The 20,935-nt window shown below is 42.1% G+C and overlaps 4 protein-coding genes across 4 annotated transcripts; 3 read left to right on the top strand and 1 right to left on the bottom strand.

Moving 5' to 3' along the window:
- The first annotated feature begins 968 nt into the window (after positions 1–968).
- On the top strand, positions 969–2,943 carry LOC102705285 (actin-depolymerizing factor 10). Its single transcript, XM_040528351.1, has 3 exons — positions 969–1,225; positions 1,465–1,733; positions 2,500–2,943. Exons 1-3 carry the CDS (start codon positions 1,043–1,045, stop codon positions 2,654–2,656), a joined length of 609 nt encoding a protein of 202 aa, XP_040384285.1. The 5' UTR covers positions 969–1,042; the 3' UTR covers positions 2,657–2,943.
- A 2,932-nt stretch (positions 2,944–5,875) lies between these two features.
- LOC102705009 (probable trehalase) lies at positions 5,876–11,042 on the top strand. The gene is made up of 11 exons (XM_006661903.3): positions 5,876–6,486; positions 7,280–7,399; positions 7,899–8,014; positions 8,110–8,210; positions 8,298–8,407; positions 8,575–8,647; positions 8,930–9,097; positions 9,176–9,263; positions 9,986–10,103; positions 10,203–10,416; positions 10,607–11,042. The coding sequence occupies exons 1-11, from the start codon at positions 5,876–5,878 to the stop codon at positions 10,694–10,696; spliced, it is 1,809 nt and encodes a 602-aa protein (XP_006661966.2). The 3' UTR covers positions 10,697–11,042.
- A 1,306-nt stretch (positions 11,043–12,348) lies between these two features.
- Positions 12,349–16,135, top strand: LOC102704738 (probable S-adenosyl-L-methionine-dependent RNA methyltransferase RSM22, mitochondrial). The gene is made up of 12 exons (XM_015841713.2): positions 12,349–12,549; positions 12,643–12,920; positions 13,016–13,089; positions 13,172–13,266; positions 13,673–13,770; positions 13,928–14,011; positions 14,118–14,198; positions 14,298–14,402; positions 14,478–14,573; positions 15,019–15,098; positions 15,229–15,317; positions 15,413–16,135. The coding sequence occupies exons 1-12, from the start codon at positions 12,414–12,416 to the stop codon at positions 15,751–15,753; spliced, it is 1,557 nt and encodes a 518-aa protein (XP_015697199.2). The 5' UTR covers positions 12,349–12,413; the 3' UTR covers positions 15,754–16,135.
- A 506-nt stretch (positions 16,136–16,641) lies between these two features.
- LOC102718398 lies at positions 16,642–20,148 on the bottom strand. Its single transcript, XM_040528272.1, has 5 exons — positions 19,833–20,148; positions 19,504–19,712; positions 17,346–17,444; positions 17,167–17,240; positions 16,642–17,050 (listed from the first exon to the last, which is right to left on the bottom strand). Exons 1-5 carry the CDS (start codon positions 20,086–20,088, stop codon positions 16,783–16,785), a joined length of 906 nt encoding a protein of 301 aa, XP_040384206.1. The 5' UTR covers positions 20,089–20,148; the 3' UTR covers positions 16,642–16,782.
- Positions 20,149–20,935: the final 787 nt, after the last annotated feature.

Below are 20,935 nucleotides of genomic sequence, written 5' to 3'. Positions count from 1 at the left end.
CTTTGCTAGCGGGTAGATTGCAAAATTTTGTTGGGCCTCTTCCTCAACCTCCTTCGTCGATCCAACAATATAACAATTCCTTCACCATCATATGATTTCGTCTTATACTTTATTTACCTGAACCCTTTTTCGTCCATCATTTTGTTTCCTAGCAGCAATAACCATACATGGTCCACTGATCAAGTTGAGCACAAACCATCAATGTAGCTCTAAACGGCAGGGTTGTATTATGCGATCCCTACATATACCGACAAACTGTATGGAGAACTTTTGAAGTCTAAAGAAGCTCACCACAAAATATATGACCCAACAACAACCATTTGATTTAAGTGGTTCTCATGGAAGCAATGAATGAGATTACTAGTTTATCAAATTGATGTGCACGTCAAAAGAGGTCAAGGATGCAATTGTCACGACAACACATTAGTACCTTGTTGATATGCTCCTCTACTATTGTTTGGTTTCATTTTGAAGTTTGTTTCCTTAACGCAGTTCAACTCTTGCACTATACTCTATACTCCAGTGAACGTTTTTGACTTAGTGAACATTTTCTTTATATATTCAATATGGTTGACTTTTCTGTCTACATCTAACCATTCGTCATATTCCATGAACTACATATTACTTATTTTTTTACGATTCAATTTATTACTCACACACTTTAATCATGACCTATAATTTTGCATATTTGCAAAAAAACGAATGATCAAATATAGATTTAAAAGTCAACGACTTCAAATAAAAAATTTAAGAGAGTATTATGATTCTTAAAATTCAGAGGTTATATATAATACAGTTCAAATGCAGTTTTTAGTCTTCTGACCTTTGAAAATTTGCTTGGAGATAAAATAGTCTGAAATGAAATTGGGCCAACTCGGAGGGCCACGTAGAGTAATGGGCCACAGGTCGAATCCCCACAGACCCAAAACCAAACTGGGCCTCGGCCCGCGTGGGAGATGGCCGGCGCCGGTGGGGGCGACGGGAAAAAGAGAGAGGAGAAGCTCGAGTGGACGCGGCGGGGCGCCGCCCCCGCACGAATCCCATGATCTCATCAATGCCCTCGTTGAACTCCACCTCCAACCCCAATAGAATAATCCTCCGACCCAATCTCCTCCCCCTCGCCTCGGCTCGCGGGATCCCTTCCTCCCCCTCCCGCCGCCGCGAGTCCAGGATCGTGACGCGCGCGCCGGGGCACATGGTGGCGGCAGCGGCGGTGTTGCCATGGGTGAGTAGTACGAGTTCCCACCACCCTCTTGGCCTCTTCCCCTCTAAACCTCTCTGCTTCGATTTCTTGGTAGCGTGGTGGTATAGGGCCAGACTGTCCATGGAGATTCTTGGGTTCTCGGTTATGGTTGTTTCTGTTCTTCCCTTCTCTTGTGTTTCTTCGATCTAGGCGAGGAGGATGTCTGTTCTTTCGGGATGGGCTAGTGATTTAATGGAGGGAATTGTGCATTGGTGGCTTAGGGTGGCGGCTCGCCGGCGTGGGTCGAGGTGCCGGAGAAGAGCAAGAGCGCCTTCTTGGAGCTGAAGAGGAGGAAGGTGCACCGGTACGTGATATTCAAGATCGATGACAGGAGGGAGGAGATCGTCGTGGAGAAGACCGGCGCGCCGGGGGAGAGCTACGCCGACTTCACCGCCTCGCTGCCGGCCGACGACTGCCGGTACGCCGTCTACGACCTGGATTTCGTCAGCGACGACAACTGCAGGAAGAGCAAGATATTCTTCATCTCGTGGTCAGTCTTTCTTGCCCCCTGTTTCAGCTTCAGTTTGGGGTTTTGTGGGGTGGACTTGTTTGCTGTCTCCTTCCAGCCCCAGTTGCTCTGCCTAGATAAGTTTCAAAAATGTTTCTGGTTAGGATAGCAACAAAAAAACAGGCAACTCGGAGCTTGTTAAACAATTAAATTCAGTACATTGTGACCTATCAAATGATCTGACAATTGCCTATTTGTAGTTACAGATTTCTTATTGTTAGGATAAATAGATAAGAGCACCAACCCCTTTACTGCAAGGATAAATACAAAGCCGCATCTTTACTCAGCAGCTTGAATAATGGCATGATGCCTATATATCCAGTTATCCAGTTCCAGTGAGCTGTATGTTTCAATCTCATCCATTCATCCACTTAATTTAATTCCTCATAAACTGGTGCCTGGTGGAGCTAATTCATAGCAACAGTTACTAGTGCTGAAAGCAAACTTAGGCTTGGCTCTTACGGACAAGTTAACAATTGAGACGAGAGAACCAAGTTCTTCTGTGCCTATCTTTCGGGCAGCCAACCACTTCAAAAATTTAGAATCAAACGTGCTGTGGTATTTTAGTGTAGCAGAGGAATGCGTGGATGTGGGCTATGTGTCCAAGTAAGTGCTCATGGATTTTTCATGGCACATAATAACTTAATTTTGTTTCAAAGTTCTTCAGGTTTCCTATGACAAGAAACGCCACTAAGTCATTAGAACACATCCATGTTACTGATCTTACTGGAGCTCCTTTTCTTTTCAGGTCCCCTTCTGTTTCCGGCATCCGCGCCAAGACCATATACGCTGTGTCGAGGAACCAATTTCGGCACGAGCTTGACGGCGTGCACTTTGAGATTCAGGCCACAGACCCTGACGACATGGATTTGGATGTTCTCAGGGGCCGTGCTAATAGAACCTGACAGGTTGACTCCACTAGTTTTTTGTTAGCCTTCTTATGCATAACCTAAATGTAGTTCGCTACCGAAAACGCAGCTCGGGAGTACTGATGTGAGGCATGAATGCATGATGTATAAGCAGGCTGCTGATCACACACCCAGCATTGCGGTTTTACTCTTTACTGAGATAGCATCTTTCTGATACCTGTCCAATTATATATGTTCCCTCCCCGCTAATATAATGTATAAACCGCGCTTTACTATATCTAAAATTTGTCATACACTATCTTTTTGCTGTTTGATCTTGATCGGCTCCATGTTTAGTTTCAGTGTTTCCGCTTCTGAATCCGACTCGTGAGTTGTGAATTTTTCTTCTGCATTTTTGCTACCAGTTTATAGTGCTTGATGTACTATGGATATCGTGGCGTTGCCTGTTCAACATGGAAACATACTTTTCTTTATTTCTTTTTTCCCTTATACCAGCAACATGGCGTAGGCCGTCGGACTTATCTTAAGGGAGCTGTTTAGTTCCTAAACATTTTCACCCAAAAACATCACATCGAATCTACATTCGATACATAAATAGAGTATTAAACATAGATAAAATAAAAAACTAATTGCACAGTTACGTGAAAAATCGTAAGACGAATCTTTTAAGCCTAATTAGTATGTGATTAGCCATAAGTGATATTGTAACTCACATGCGCTAATGACGGATTAATTAGGCTCAAAAGATTCGTTTCGCGGTTTACAGGCCAAGTAGGAAATACCTTTTTTTCATTCGTGTTAGAAATCTCTTCCGACATCCGATCAAATGTTTGATTTGACATACAAAATTTTTATTTCATCGACTAAACACCCTCTAAACAAAACCCCGAATTCTGGTCACTCTGCACGTGTGGAATTGGACGGAGGATTTGGAGTCTGTTTTTCTTCGTCTCGAATTCTAGTATGTTTGCTCTAACAATCTGCAGTATGTGAGTAATGTTTGCTCTAACAGTCCGCAGGGGAAGTGTTTTCGTCTCATGAGTAGACATTTACTCGTTACTTATTCGTCACCTAAATAATCATAAATTGTTTTTAAAAAATAATAAGATTAATTAATACGAGATATATGAGTTTAAATTGATCCCTATAAGTTATAACAAAAATGACAAATATAACTGTGATTTTTTGTTATATTTGTTATAATTTGTACAAATGAAAATTAGTGTTGTATGTTAATGGAGCGATATATCTGATATTAATCTATTTTGTTATTTTTAAAAAAATAATAGCTATTTAGGTGACAGAAAAACGAGGTCCATCTCCCACTCTGCAGTAATGTTGATTCTTTCTGTAGAGAAATTATGCTCAAAATTCCCCGTAGGTTACCACACGCCTTGCACATAAAAATATTTCGAGGCTTCATGTTGCCATTCATTGTACATCCAACGGACCGAGACAGCATGAGATGAGATCTATATTTCCAAAATGTACTACTCCACTCGTCCCACAAAAACTTCTTTTTTTCTCTCTTCACATTTGCTCCGGGTAGACTCTCTCATTAGAGGAATCTAAAGTTAGAAAAAGTAATAGACATTTATATTAGAGTTTGAGAAAGCAAAAAGCATTATAGTATCTTTGGCTTTTAATATTTAACACAGCTAAAAATATAGTATACTTTTTTTAGGTCAGAGTTACAAAAGCACGACATTCCCCATTCCCAACTTTACTCCCTCGTTTACACGCATACCCTTTACAAATGGCTGAACATTTTGTTTGTACAAAAAATACATAAAAGTTATTTTTAAAAAAAATCATATTAATCTATTTTCAAGTTAGCTAATGCTCACTCCAATCAAAATATTTGATCAAACTTTTAAAATTTTAATTATCAATTATTTCATAAATGTTTAGTTTAATTACAAAACAAATGATATAGGTAGATTTTTTTGAAAGGCACTAACGTAATATCATAAACTTATTTAAATTTTATATATTTATTCAAACAAATTTTGGTTGTCAAAATTTTAGAAGTTTTACTAAATCTTATTATAAATTTAAAATATTTTGACCGGATAGAGTAGTTATTTAATCACGAGCTAAAGTAATCACATTTTCTATGCCGCCGGGAGGGGTCCAGTAATACGGAGAAATACTGTTCATGTGAGTGTAATAGTGAATCAATAATACCAAAATACTACAGAAACTACTGTTCATGTGTGTAGTAGTGAATCAATGCCATGATCAGTGCTAAAATACTACAGCAAAAATAATTTTGAAATATTATTCACTATTGTAGCAAATATTATATCACTAAATCTTATCCATCCTGTTCGATTCAACGGTTAGAGGTATACCAAATTTACACCACCGTTACTCTCGTGCTACTGCAGTCTGCAGAGGATCTCGCTCCCGCCGGGAGAGGGTTTCCAACTTCTGCTCTCCAACGCAACCTAAGAAGCGGGCATGTCATTATCTGTGCTCGTATCGTCGGTCTGGCAACACTTTAGACAATAAACAAACACTTTCTTTCTAGACAATGACGACCCGGACGAACGGTAGGTCGCTATTGTAGTAAACGTTTTCAAAAGCGTAGCTGTCGAGCATGCGGTGATCAACTCGTGCATCGCCACCGGTCGGTGACCTCCAACCTCGTTGAGATCAAAGCGGATCGATCGATGGATCGCCTCGCCCCCACCACCAGCTGAGACCACGGCGTCCATGGCCAGTGCAGACTGTGCAGTGCCGTGCCCGTGCGAAGCGCCGTGCGCGCCCCCACCACGACTCCGACCTGGCACTCCCGCCGCGGCGGTAGCGGGCGGCCGGTGTCACCACCGTACGTCCACCGAGCTAGCGACGTGTGGCCGCCGGCAAGCCACCCGCACCCAGAAGGCCGGCATGTTACGACAAAATACGCTCGCGTCTCGAATCCATCGATGCCGATGTGCCGGCCGAGCAGTGGTCGTCCGTCCAGTTCAAAAACCAGCCGAAACCCCACGCGGCCGTGGCGGCGTTCGCGGGTCGTCGACGCAGCCCACCAATCCGCCGAAGCGATCGGCCCGCCGCCGCGTTGTCGTTCTGCTCCACCTCCACTCCACGTCGTCTCGGCGTCGTCGCTCGCCGCCGCCGCAGCAACCGCGGAACCGCCTCGAGGTTTCGGCGGTTTCGCTCTCTCACGCGCGTCACGTTGCCCGCACCCCCACCCCGCGGGATTAAAAACGCCCCCCCCCCCCCCCCCCCCCCCCCCGCGCGACGCGCATGTCTCCGCCTCCGCGTCTCTTCCGCCACCAACTCCTCGTTGTACTCCTCCTCGCGCTCGTCGTCCTCCTCTTCCTCCCCTTCCTCCGAGCGATTCACATGGCGCCCGCGGCCGTTCCGGAGGGTGGCGTCGAGGAGGGCGGGGCGCAGGAGGCGCTGCTCGTGCTGCTGCAGCGGGTGCAGTCGGAGGCGCTGCGGGCGCTGGGGCCGCGGGACTTCGACCCCAAGCTCTACGTCGACCTGCCGCTCGCCGCCGACGCGGGCGCCGCGGCGGTCGCGCTGGCGTCGCTGCCGCGGCCGGCGCCGTCGAGGGGCGAGATGGAGGCCTACATCTCGCGGTACTTCGCGCCGGCCGGGTCCGACCTCGTCGCGGCCGACCCGCCGGACTTCGACCGGGAGCCGCGCGGGTTCCTGCCCAGGGTGGAGAGCGCCGAGGCGCGGGCCTGGGCGCTGGAGGTGCACGCGCTGTGGAAGGACCTGACGCGGCGGGTGGCGCCGGCCGCCGCGGCGCGCCCGGAGCGGCACACGCTGCTGCCGCTCCCCGGCAGGGCGGTCGTGCCGGGCTCCAGGTTCCGGGAGGTCTACTACTGGGATTCCTACTGGGTCGTCAGGTCCGTACACCCGCATCTCCTCTCCACCCCATTCCGCCGTGCTCCATTATTGGACACACCTTCCTTATTAGTCACCACGAAAAATCTAGTACCAGCAACGAACAGTGCTACTGTGCTAGATCAGGTTTGATGAACACTTTGCTTGCGTGGAGACGTGCAAATTGATGAATCTAGGCTTGAACGAATAGTACAGAACACGTGTTCTTGCCCTTCTTGTCTTGTTAGGTAGTACCTGTATCAGGCGAACATGCAAGCGTCGAATCTCCGAGGTTCGCTTGTCTGTTTAGGAATTGTCCCTTTCTATGGCACGACCTGGATACCAGGGGCTGCTTGATTATTCTATGGTTGGTTGCGCTTTGCTGATCGGACTGGTTGCCCGTGGGCTGTGTGGCCACAAGGATAGTAGTATATTTTAGCCTACCGGAATGATGTTGTTGGTGGATGCTGGCGCTGACAAAGCCACAAAGCCCATGGTGATCCATCGTTGATTGACTTGATTCCTTAGGAAATTGCAGTTGTGAGAGTTGGTTCTTGTCGTAGCATTTTCGTGGAAATGGCAATGTAGTGTAACTGTAAATGATGAATTAGTTTCTAATCGTGCTTAAATTTTAAATTTGTTGTCATAGTATTTTGACAATGTAACAGTGGTCTCCACACAAAGTGCTTCAGGTCTCGACTTCATGATTGGAGTATATTTTTATTACACTGTACAGTACGTTCTGATCAAATATGCATCCCAGATAGAAGTATTGATCTATAATTTTTTTCTTGTTTGCCATGTCATTCGGTGCAGAGGTTTACTGGTGAGCAAAATGTATGAGACGGCAAAGGATATCGCACTTAATCTCGTATATCTTGTTGAGAAATACGGTTTTGTCCTGAACGGGGCAAGATCGTACTACACTAACCGAAGGTGATAACATCTCTGTCTTAGCATTCTGTTTGGTAAATTTGGTCTGTACTTTCAACATCCATACATGTTTTTCTGGCATGTCACCTAAATGATTAGTAAAAAATTTAGAAAGATAAATTAATGTATGATATATCACTACACCAATATGGTAAGATCAAATTTGAATTTGACAAGTTGCAACAAAAAACAAATATGCCTCTGAATATTCGTACAGTAACCGTAGTTTAATTTGTTCTTTCTATTACAACTTGCTGGGCCATCCCCAAGGCGAGGTGGCCAAATTTCATTTTTATATATATATATATATATATATCAATTTGTAGAGGTCGAATTTGTATATGCATGTTTGTGGAGTGTTACATCACATATTAACATATCTTGTTAACCTTTTTCATAACTATTTGGATGATATACAAAAGAAGGGGACATCCCTTGACAGTTTAGAATTCATTTCCAAAATTTCTGTATGGTCGTTGTCTGAGACCTTGTCTTTGTGCAGCCAGCCACCACTTTTAAGTTCCATGATTTTAGACATATACATGGCAACTGGTGATATGGTTTTTGTAAAGAGGGCATTTCCTTCCCTGCTGAAAGAGCATAGTTTCTGGATGTCAGGTAGCTGATGGCTGTAGCCACTTTTCAGCATTTTTACAATTTTGCATGATTAAAACAATCTCCCTATACAGTGATCGTATCATACACTCATGCAGGTGTTCACAATGTGGCAATAATGGACAATCATGGACGGTTACATAATTTAAGTCGCTACCAGGCTATGTGGAACAAACCTAGGCCAGAAAGTGCAACAATTGTAAGGTTTCAACTATGTTCATGATGATAACTCACTGAGGGCAACCGCAGCTTTTCAAGGATTAACTATGGTCTGTTCTGAATTTAGGATGAGGAACTTGCTTCAAAGCTTACTTCTACAGCTGCTAAAGAAAATTTCTACCACCAAGTTGCTTCTACAGCTGAATCAGGATGGGATTTCAGCTCTCGATGGATGAGGTTGAATGTTTGAAAAACTTGTTATTACTAATAAATTTTTGTTTGTTTGTATTTTTATTTGTTAATGTCCACACTACCAAAGAAAACATTATGAGCTCCAATGATATCAAATTCACTGTTGTGATGTGTACCACATGCTGATTTCAGTTTTTTAATTGCTTATCCAGGAATTCTTCTGACATGACAACATTGACAACGTCTTACATTATACCTGTGGACTTGAACACATTCATATTGAAGGTATGATATATAGCATGCCATATTTGATTTCCAAAGGTGCATGACATACAGATTCAGCAAGTTATGGAGTTTGTCATGATAATAGAATTCTGAACATGTAGTTTATAGATTCCGCATGCTTTATATGCATCCGGTTTAACATTTTTTTTTGTAGTTCACTTATTCAATATTAATGTCATCATAATAGCTAGAGGTGCATGTTGAAACAAAATATATTCTTATTTGCTACAAGTCAACAATGTTCAGAAATTTGACGTGATCCTCACTTTGTACACAACTCAGATGGAACAGGACATAACTTTCTTTGCTAAACTCATTGGAGAGAGCACAATATCAGAAAGATTTTCGGAGGCTTCTAAAGCACGCCATAATGCAATTGAATCTGTTCTGTGGAACTCTGACATGGAGCAATGGCTTGACTACTGGCTTCCTATTGATGGAAACTGCCAGGTTCTTACAAATGATCTCATTTGTCTTGCCCAGTTGTGAAAGCGCCTTTGATTTAATTAACTTGATAGCACCATACAGGGAGTCTACCAATGGAAATCTAACTCACAGAACCGCATCATCTTTGCTTCTAATTTTGTACCTTTGTGGTTAAATGCACAACATTCAGGTATGTCCCGTAGAAGCCCCCTCCCTGTGTTTGTTTTTTCTAATGCAAAGGTTCAATGCTTTATTCTGGGAATAGGTGGTAATATATATCTACATATATTTCATGAATTAGTGTGTCTTTTCTTGTTCTGAGTTTTCTTGTATGAGGTGTAGTTAGTAGTGGTAATGGACCAAGGCCCTTGGGTTATTTCACAATTCTATTTAATTCTTAACGATTTTAGCTCAAAACTATAAAATTTTAACTCCAATTTTATAGGCAAAAAAAGTTAGACCCATTACCACCCCTAGGTGTAGTGCGATTATCATGTGAAATTACTGTAACCACTAAATGGCTAGAAACTGTACAGTTAATGCGCACAAATCTTTTACAAAGTATCTAACAACATTTTTGTCTTTGTCACATGCTCATACTTCAGGATGTCCAGATTCAGTTTGTCATTCATCTTGCAATCTTTTTATCTTTGTCTCATGTTTATAGCTGCTTGAGCTGTTTTTAGTACTATAACACTAGTGATCACATCATTACTCTTTCTTCTTCTTCTTTTTTTCTTGGGAGGGTGGAGGGGATGCAAAATATTTGTGTGTGAATAGTAAATTTTTGCATTACATCCCGCCAGGCTCCAGCAGTTGGCGACCACCCCAGAGTTTCCATCTCTTTCTAAATCTCACTCTTTCCTTGTTAGTTACTCCGTACTTAATAATGTTGTATGAAATTTAAATCAGGCTTGGAGCGACTTGTCGATGAGGCAAAATCAGTGAAAGTCATGAATAGCCTCAAGGCATCAGGATTGGTGCAGCCTGCAGGAATCGCAACTTCCTTATCAAACACAGGGCAGCAATGGTCAGTTCACTGGACAGTGGACACTTATCCCACTGCATTCTCTCCCTGAAACCACATGGCTTCCTTAATTTAATCAGGTGGCCTGATAATTTGAAACAGGGATTTTCCAAATGGATGGGCACCATTGCAGCATCTGATAGTTGAGGGATTGTTAAGGTCTGGTTCAGAAGAGGCAAGGAAATTTGCTGAGGACATTGCTACGAGGTGGGTGAGAACCAACTACGATGCCTACAAGGCTACTGGCGCTATGCATGAGAAGTACGATGTGGAGGCCTGTGGGAAATCCGGAGGTGGCGGTGAATATAAACCACAGGTATGGTGGTTATCGCCAAATTCAAAGTAAAAAAAAAAAACTCTTACTGTTGTGCTCACGCATCAATAGAACATGTTTATACTATTGTTGACTGTTGTAACTCTCTCATACGATGATTATTACTACACCAAATGTAGAACAGGGATATGCCTTTTCTTCTAAGTTGACTTCTGAACATCTCTACCCGCAGACTGGTTTTGGTTGGTCGAATGGTGTGATACTGTCATTCTTGGAAGAATTTGGATGGCCTCAGGACAAGGAAATGTGCTGCTCATCATGATGACACCATGAATGTTAAATCCAACTTGGTAGACGAAGGTGTTTTTGTGTGCAACTGTACATAGACGGATGTGCATTACTCGCGAAGTTTAAGAGGCATTCTGCAACTCTGCGAGCTTTTGTCTGCACGCGATCTGCATCATTCAGCCCTTCGCCCCCAATAACCCAATTGTGTGTGTATACTCTGTAGCTTGCCCTTTGCTGTGTCAAAATTCGAAGCAAGAAGAATGCTCATGTATCTGATACGTTGTATATTTTTTGTATCTGAATTCTGGAGAGAAAATTCAGTTCTGAAACAGCCAAGTAATACATGGTCTCATGGTTCCTTTTGCAAAAGTGCCGTTGTCAATTAGTACCTCCATTCCATAAAAAAAAGCTTCATTTTTACCTTCACTCATTATCTTAAAAGACTTTATTTCTTAAGTAATTGTTATATTAAAGTCTGATAAAGTGAGGGACAATATAGAATTTGAAAAATGTAAGAGACAAGTGCATTGGGATTTAAAAAGTGAAATACATTTTAGTACTTATGTATTGATTTGTATAAAGTGGGCTAAATAAAATCGTTTTAGGATGAAGGCAGCAGGAATGTAAACAGTATAGAACCGGATATCATTTCCGTTTTATAGGAATCATTGTACTCCGATTTCCTAAAAATGATATACTTTTTAAAACCGTTCTAGCAGCATATCATTTTCATACGGAAATATGAAAAATATATCTTATAATACCAACATTGATACTACAATATCGTTATGAATCATTCAAATTAGTTATTGATTTAAATCTTCGTTGGTATGTGATTTTTACATTGATTTATAACGTAAACAGGATTGTAATTGTTCCTGTGATACATCGTTTATATGGCTCTATTTTGATAAAGTATTGTTTGATTTTCGGTAAGACCAAAATCATATTGTTTTTTACTCTATCTTACTATTCTATCTTGAGAGAAATGGTAACGGAAATTATTTGAGCATCTTTGAGACCATTTTCATTCCTATTGTCACCGAGACTAATCGAAATCGATTGTCTATATGGACCGTTGAGAGGTTAGAATTGGATCGCTATTAATGAAAGCAATACCATCCGGATATTTTTGAACCTAGACTTCCATTGGCAAAAAGTACTAAAAGTTGGTATGTTTTCTTACCGATGAAAACTTATCTGATTTTTTGGAAGCTATCTAGGTTATGCTCTTTTACTCAGTTTTTTCTTCGTATTTTGCGATTACTGAACGATGTTTTTTTATATACTTTGTGTTTGTTAATTCCACTATCTCTACCATTAAATAGCTGTAAAAATCAAATAATATTTTATCTTTATCTTCATCGAGGTAAATAACGCATTCTAAATTGTAAAACGATAAAATTAACTACTACAAAGTTAAAAAATTCAAGACGATGGACTTATATATAATTTCTTAAAAACATATAGTTCGAAAAACTTATGCATAAAAGCCCAAAAAAAAACTACCAATAATCTGGCTAAGGCCGTGAAGCGAATGCAACCTCATCAGGGATACTTATAACATGAAAAATAATACTAAGGTCTCTTCTGCAAAATAGTACCAGTAGCAATCTCTAACCTCTATATCCGATCCGTCCAATGACGATCCAACGGTAGAGGGAATCACTTCATTTCCTACTCCTAACCCTGATAATACTCCCACACTTGAAGGCGGTTCGCTCCGACGAACGCCGCGAGAGGGGGGAGACATGGCGGCGGCGCTCCTGCCGGAGACCGCGCCGAGGCTACTGACGCCGGAGACCATCCGCGCGGCGGCGAAGCAGTCCCAGGGCATCCAGATCGTGCCCCTCTCCCTCCGCCGCGCCATCAAGCGGTACCTACGCGGTAACGACCTCCGCCGACCCCCCCCCTCTCACGCTCACCACCTGCTCGACGAATTGCTTCGACCTCACCGGCGATTGCTTGGCTGAGGTGCAGACCAGGACAGGACGCACATGAACCGGAAGGTGCTGCTCCTCTCGGCCTCCTTCGAGCGCGCCAAGGGGACCGGCGCCGAGCTGGCCGCGGCTGCCACGCGGGGCGCGCTCCTCGACGACCCGCGCGCGCCCTCGGGCGCCGAGCAGCGGGCCGCGCGATGGAAGGTTCGGTCTGCCTACGGGGATATCGGCCTTCGGTACCGCGAGGACGAGACGGTCGCCTACGTTGCCTCCCGCATGCCCGCCATCTACGCGGCGTGCTACCGTGTGCTCCGTGAGGTACAGGAACGACAGTGCTTGTTACTTTGTTGTCGTCCGTGAGCTGAATTCATTTGCTGGAGGGCTTTCATGTACTGATGTGTCGATCTGTGCAGGTACGTCGGAGGTTGCCAGACTTTGCACCTGCCAGCGTGTTGGATTTTGGAGCAGGGCCAAGCTCGGCACTTTGGTGAGCAAAGCCCAGCTGGCCAATTGATATATATTACTGAGTGTTTACTTTGCATAAGCTTAACATGGATGTAAGAGCGCAGGGCAATGAGGGCAGTGTGGCCAAAGTCAATAGAGAGGGTTAATTTGGTTGAGCCGTCCAAAGAGATGCAGAGAGCAGGGAAGAACCTTCTTGATAGTAAGTCTAACTTGTTCTCTTGCAGACATGACGTAGTGAATATTGAATAAGGTCGATTACTAGGTAGATTTAGCGTAACATTTGAGTTGCAACTTGCAAATGTGCGGGAATATGACATTTGATTTGACAGTTTGATGTCATAACCTTATGGTGTTAGAGGCCTTTGGCTTACCATGTCCCTGAATATGTTGACATTTCTAATGGCAAACACTAAATCTGGCGATGCTCTGTACATGCTGTTTTCTTCATGATTTTTTTTTGCTTATACTACGAATTGGTAATAAATATTTCTTATTAATGCTTACTTTAAAAATGTTTAAGATTTAAAGGGATGCCACTTATCTACTATCAACAGAATGTACCAAATAAGTATTCATTATATTGCTTTCACTGCAAACGCTTGTAGATTTGAAGGGGTTACCACTTATCCATAGCTATGATAGCATCCAAGAGTTGAACCGCAACATCAAAAAACATGAGCGACGGCACGATCTCGTAATTTCAGTAAGTTATTGAGACATTTGGTGTTTGAATGTTTGACAGTGGTGTTTGAATAATTTTGAGAAACTACTGCAAATCGTAGCGAATTGTTATTGATTTACTTTTCTGTAGTAATTATTTACCTTCCAACCTTCATTGAGTATCTTCTCTCAATTTACAGTCTTACGCACTTGGGGAGATTCCTTCTTTGAATGACCGAATAACAATAGTGAGGCAGCTTTGGGACCTAACAAGCGATGTTTTGGTATATACTACCCTTCTCTTTTGTGTTTATGTGCATTTGCACGTGTATGCTTGTATTTGGGGATATTTTTATGACTGGTATATGAAGAAAAACCATTAATTTATAGGTTTTATTAGAGCCTGGAACTCCTCAAGGAGCAAAGATTATAAGCCAAATGCGCTCGTATATCCTTTGGATGGAGAAGAGAGTATGCTCTGAATGTTACCATTCACTATATGATTCTTCTAAGCTTTTCTGGTTATTCATATTTATATAGCATTATTTACTTACTATCCATGCTTTCCAGAAGTGCCGCAAAATTGAAAAATCCACACGTGCTGCTCCAAGTGAAATGAAGAGCATTGTTTCTCAAGAATCCCCATTAAAAAATGGTGCTTTTGTGGTTGCCCCGGTAAGCTGATTATGATAAATGCTCAAAGCCTGTCATATGCTTTTGTTATAAGACTAATTTCACATCCCGCATTAGTGTCCCCATGATGGTCGGTGTCCATTGAAGAATACAGATAAATACTGCCACTTTGTTCAGAGATTGGAGAGGACGTCATCGCAACGTGCCTACAAGGTTTTACTTTTCATCTATTTTGTATCTTATGCTATGTCTTTTTTTACAGTAAGCACTTGTGTTAAACAGTTGAGGAAATGTACATATATCTGAACTACCAGGGTTTGTTAAATAATATCATTATCAATTAATTTCTGATGAAGGTGTTGCACTGAGTTTCATTTGCATTTCCTTCTGTAATTGCTCTTCATATTGGATAGGCTTCTATGTGCTCCCACAAATTTACTGACCTCGAGGTGGTATTTTCAGTAGTGATTAGTGAATAGTTGCAAGACAAACCCTTTAATGTGCTTTTAAACTTCTGATTTAACTTTTGAGATCATTTTAAACTTCTGATTTAACTTTTGAGATCATTAAAGCATTTTTTTTATTTTGTTAAAATTCAACCTAATTGAATTCTGTAGCTGTTAACATTTTTATTTCCCGTTTCTGATGTTTGCTGCAGAGGTCTAATGGTGTCCCTTTGCGTGGGTTTGAGGATGAGAAATTTTGCTATGTTGCTTTAAGAAGGGGCAAGCGGCCAGAGTAAGGACTCGAGACTTTGATATCCAGATTTGTCCAATTAATTTTCATTCTGTGCATTCATTTGCTGTGCAGCTTATGCACCTGCAAATATATACTTGACTTAATGGATATTCTTCTGTCTTTAATTTAGGGAAGCTTGGCCACTCGATGGCATGAAATTTGAGACGCTTAAAGAACGCCATGCCAAGAGAAACCCAGAAGATCTCATCATTGACTACGGTAATCATCTACTCATGAAGTCATGATTATTCCTCCAGTCCTTTCTTGTATCAGGATCTTGAAGAACCATTATTCCCTTGCTACTTTTTGCTCAGAGGAACAATTTCTAAGCGATGGAGATGAAGAGGTTCCTGCTGACGCTGAGGACAGTTTGGTCCCATATGATTCTGATGCACAGGAACTAAGTTTATTCCATGAGACCGAAGAGGAGGAATTGGAAGAGCAACCTGTCCGTGCTGATCTTGGAGGAGGTTGGGGACGGATTATATACAGTCCTTTGCGACGAGGAAGGCAGGTGCAGATGGATGTATGCCGTGCCACCAAACGGGATGCATCGGAAGGCGCATTCGAGCGTATAGTGATCACCCAAAGCAAGAACCCTACCATGCATCATCAGGCCCGGAGGTCACTTTGGGGGGATCTTTGGCCATTTTAAGCAGTGGATTGTCCAGGCTTGGTGATAACTACATTTACATGGGAGACCTCAAGCTCTTTAGCAACAGATTCTCTGGCTGAAAATGTTCATGTGGTATTTTTGTTTGTGTTGCCAGTGCTATTTTTTCCCCTCCAACAATACATATCTGTAACGGATGTACTTTGGCAAACATCAACATCTCAGATTCTCAATACGGAAGGTGCGCGTGAATTTTTAGGCTACAACTTTTTTCGAATAATTGTGAGGCAGAAACTTCTCTTTATGGAGCTATTGTGTGGCTGAACCTTTGCAGTGTACAATTGGCAGCCCAACACCTGGTAAAGTCATAGTATCAGACGTATTTTCACAAGTCTCATAACACTCAATTTCTTAATTAGAAAATGGGTAAACCTGTTCAAGGATATGAATAGCCCAGCTACATTTTATACTAACCAGGTTAGTCGCCACACGTAAAAAAAAAAATCTGGTTATGCAAAGCGACGTTTGGACTCTGAACAGTATAATCTTCTGCTGTTTTCCGCTGATCTAATCTTTTCTTCTCCAATTATCATCTGTTACGTGAAACACTAACTTTATCTTTATCTTTCACAAGTGGCATCGGCCGGAGATTTAAACTGTTATTCTTGCTTCCGAAACATTGGAGCTGAATAAAGAAGAATTATTGCTGCTTGTTTACATTACTGGTGTACAACTTAATAATTTTTTTCTGTTAAACAAATAATAAGAAATTACTTCTACCATGGGCTTATTATGACTGCACTCGTTGAGTTCATTCTGTGTATGACATTTGAATACAGGTGCATTAGATATAGCAATTTATCGAACCAGAGGCCACGAGCCTGAATAAGGAACTGCAAAGAACATAAAGAATTCAATAATATAGTCAAGATAAATTATTTGATATGAGTACTGAGAACAATACAAGAAAAGAACTAAGATGTATAAATTAGTATAGGGCTAATAATTTGATACATTTTTCTATTAATTAGTTCTATACAATAGATTTCTGTCGCAAATTAATCACCAGAGTTAAGGTGAGATCACATCCTGTTGAGCTACAGTATCATACACATAGCCATCTAGGAGATCCAATACATGCTTTGCATGAAAGCTTAGTTCAGGTTCTGTCACTTCTGAATCTAATGTTGAGCTGAAAAAAATCGTTGAGCAGATATATGATGCACATTTCCCCCCTACAAAATTCTTAAGATCCTCTTGCATACTAAAAAAGAAGGTACCACCACCATTTTCACTTGCACATGTAGAGAAAAGAAGCAGAAATTCTGCAAATTTTAGCCTGGAAAAGAAATGAAGTGTGAGGCGAAGTGTTGCAACTTAATGTAAAAAAAAAATCATATGGTAAATCGGTAGTAGAATAATAAAGACGTCCGATGTCCTGTTGTATGGACATACCTTAGATGGTCATCTCTCTGTGTGTCCTTTACAAGATCAACAATTTTATTTAGTCCTTCATGTTCCTTGAAATCCTATAAAAGGAAAACAACGAGAGATGAAAAGGAGATAGGGAGAAGAGAAATGCAGCACATAGAACTGCCTAGAGGTAAATCTGAAAATTGTGGGCCATATTTCACCATCATATTTTCTGATGAATCCACCATCAATGCCAGAAGAGTGTCCAGACATGCTGTTTGTTCAAGCATGCCCCGAGTCAACAGTATGTTCAGAAGTACCTAAGGAAGTTATATGATAAATATGAGATGATCATGAAAAGGAATATTTTTTGTAGCTTAAAGAAAGAATGAACAGAAAAACAAGCAACCATAGTACAAGTGACCCAACCAGATATGCTTTCACACAAAGTGAGAATGGAAATGCATAAACAAAACCTTATATCCACCTTTAGGAATTAAAAAAGATGTCATGCACCCTTTTTGAAAATAAAAGGATAATGGACGGACATTGTTGTTAAGAATAGATGGCTGGTTTATTTTATTTTTTTGCCGGGTCTAAAAATTTTTGCTGGGTCGGTTTACTAAGAAAAATGGATAAAATAATTCAATATTTTCGAATCAATTTGTCCTGGTGAAACATCAAGAGTAATGGAAGTACACTAGCACACTTTGCCACAATTATACGCAACAAACAAAAGGAGTAAAGCTATGACCATTACCTAAAACATGTGTAGTCCTATAACACCATGAATGATCTGCTGTTCCAACAAATGACAACAGTATACTCTCATTGTGGTCAAACAACGGACATACTCTCCTTATGGTACAATTGTGCATTCATGTGCATGAACAACTTTGATGTGGATTTAGGATATGTTCATGCTGCCTCGCAGAGTTTTTGGCATAGCAAGCCTGCCACGTCAATCACGCTGCGCCACTAACATTAGCGTGGCCAAAAGGTTCATCTGATAGAAATATTTTCTCCCGAGGTTTAGTAATAAAATTATTTATTAAAAATGTTTAAAAAATAAAAAAATCATGGCCGGATCACTTTTCAGTTCAAATAAGGACCTGATTCCCAGATCACAGAACAGCACTGATACTGAACGTAGTAAGACCACTCGTTATGCTGTAAACATCTAAGATGTAACCTGCAAAAGTACATGACAACCAGAGTTTTATACTGGTCCTTCCATCGGTTCCTTTTCTTTTCCTTTTGTTTTCATTGCATCCCAGCTCACTTTTATTGTTATCTATCTACGCAGTACTATCTGGTTACTTCACTGACACATCTTATATGTTTAACCTTAGATATGTTTTTAAAAAAATTCATGACTCATGCATAACTCAGAAACGGACTCAGAGATTAAATACACGCAAAATCCTGAAGTTTAACACCAATTCAGTAAACCCAAACCATGTTCAGTGTAACATATAACGTTTATTGCGTGAGCCTCATTATTTTAGTACCGTCATATAAGCATATGCCAATTTTCAAATTTTAGAGTATATTTTGGTTTTTTCATCGTAGTTTATTTTACCGTATTTGCTTTTAAAATAATAAAACACACGCGCAAAGATTTTATCTAAAAGTTATTTTTTAATTTTTAATATGACATTTGCTCACCCTTAATATAAACGAATCTGTCCCCTCCCTTTCACAAGATAATCACAAGTTCCTAGCAACGGTAAACTTAAACAGAACGCCTCCTGCTAGGAGCCCAGGACCACGAAAATCCCTGTGCGTTCAACACACAAAGGCTTCGTCCAAATCCAGAAGAAAAAGTTAGCAGCATCCGAGAGATGAAGCAGATGTTTCTTTTGGCCCAATTCGTACCTCTCCATCCATAACTCAATTGCTAATGCTCAGCTACCGAGAGAAGTTTCTCTCCCTGTCCAAGTATCATACTATCCAACTTTGCAAGCGAAGCGTCGTACTTGCACAGTTGTGCCGTACTGATGATCGTTCAGACACCATCAGAGTTAAAGACTAACCTACGTGATAACTATTTCCCAACTAAATGATAAATTCATAAGGCCAGTCTTAGTTTCTATCTAGATCGTAAAACAGGTAACCAAACTAGATGAGTTTTATGGGATAAAACTTCTCTCTCATCTTATAAAACTCTCTTATTTAATAACCCTGCCAAGTTAGCAATTTTATCGCTGTGATGAAACTCTCGTGAAACATGCATTGAGACTAACCTAATTGCGCGTAGACATCAATTAATTCTGCTCACGTCTCGATGAATTGATCTGTGCGTGATGGTTTTAGTTTTTTATTTTTAATTTTTTTCGATGGAATTAATGTGGAGGGGAGTGTATCGTGGTGGTGCACCTTGACGGCGTCGTAGCGGTGGGCGGCGGCGGCGCAGTCCCGGCAGAGGAGGCAGCATCCCTCGAGCACCCTGAGCGCGAGCGCGACCTCGGAGTCGGTGGCGGGGTTCGTGAGCTTGACGGCGGGCGCGAGGCCGAGCACCTGCCCCACCGTCACCACGCCGTCGTCCTGCACGCGGCGGAGGCTGTGCTCGAACAGCACCGGCACCACTGCACCCACCGCCCCCATCCATCGATCGGTTAATTGCTCCGTCGGTCACCACTCACCGGCGGCGAGAGGGAGGAGGAGGAGGAAGGAGGAAGGAGGAAGAGGGGGGATGCGCGCGTCACCTTGGAGGTCGCGGAGGGCCTGGGACTGGCGGAAGAGGCGGGGGTCGGCGTCGGGGCCGGGGCCGGAGCCGGCGGCGGAGCGGAGGGCGCGGAGGAGCGCGCGGAGGCCGCGCAGGCGGAGGAAGGAGAACCCCGCGGCCGCGTCGCGGAGGCCGCACCGCAGCGACTGCGCCAGGTCGCGGTACATGCGCCGCCGCTCCGACGCCGTCGGCTGCCTCCGTCCCGCCGCCGCCGCCGCCGCCGCCGCTCCTGGCATCCTACACGCGCCGCGCGCGATGACGAGGCGGCGTGCCGTTAGTTAATTTCGCGGGTGTTTAAGGAATGGAGCATGGCGCGGGAGGGAGAGATCAGAGATCGATCCCGTGTCGCGGTCCTCGTCGTTTTTGCTTTTTTGATGATGGGTCGGGTGGGCCCAGCCGAAAGGTCTAAGTTTTGTGGCCCCACCTCCGCACCGGGCCCATCTTGCCGATACTAAAACGTTTTTAACCCCGTATCTGAAACCTACTCCTAGTTCCTTAGATAAACTTTTGGTTTCGTATCCGGCGTTTGATTATTAATTTTATTTAAAATTTTTAAGAAATTAAAAAATAGTCGTACATAAACTAATTTTTTTTAAAAATAAAAATGTTAAGAAGATCTGCCAGTAGCACAGTGGACAGCGAGGATGAGGAAATCAACGGAGAATGTAATAGGGGAGGAGGCGCGTGGGTTACGAGAAATGGATGAATATTAAGACCCTCTTTGATCTGTATGAAAAATGCATAGGACGATTTGGAGGGTTTCAATCCAACAGAAAAGTTTTCTGAGAGACTTTGAAATAAAAGATTATTCCCCCGTTCTATATTATAAAACTTTATAATCTTAGCTAGATTTGTATGTGTGCTAATAAATCTAGAATCACATATACAAAACATATATATTGATATATAAATAAATCTAGAAAGTCTTATAATATGAAACAGAGGAAATACATCCAACCATTTTCTTTAAAATTCCTATGGATTAAGTAATCCTATAGAGATTTTAGAGGAAAACAAATATGAGGTTCTATCTCTCATGTTTTCTTCTTCCAATAACACTAAATTCCAATGTTTCTCATGTGT

Source organism: Oryza brachyantha, chromosome 10 (assembly GCF_000231095.2).
Source record: "Oryza brachyantha chromosome 10, ObraRS2, whole genome shotgun sequence".
Classification (NCBI taxonomy): Eukaryota; Viridiplantae; Streptophyta; class Magnoliopsida; order Poales; family Poaceae; genus Oryza; species Oryza brachyantha.
The sequence above is the reverse complement of the archived record's forward strand: the minus strand, read 5'-3'. Positions and strand labels throughout refer to the sequence as shown.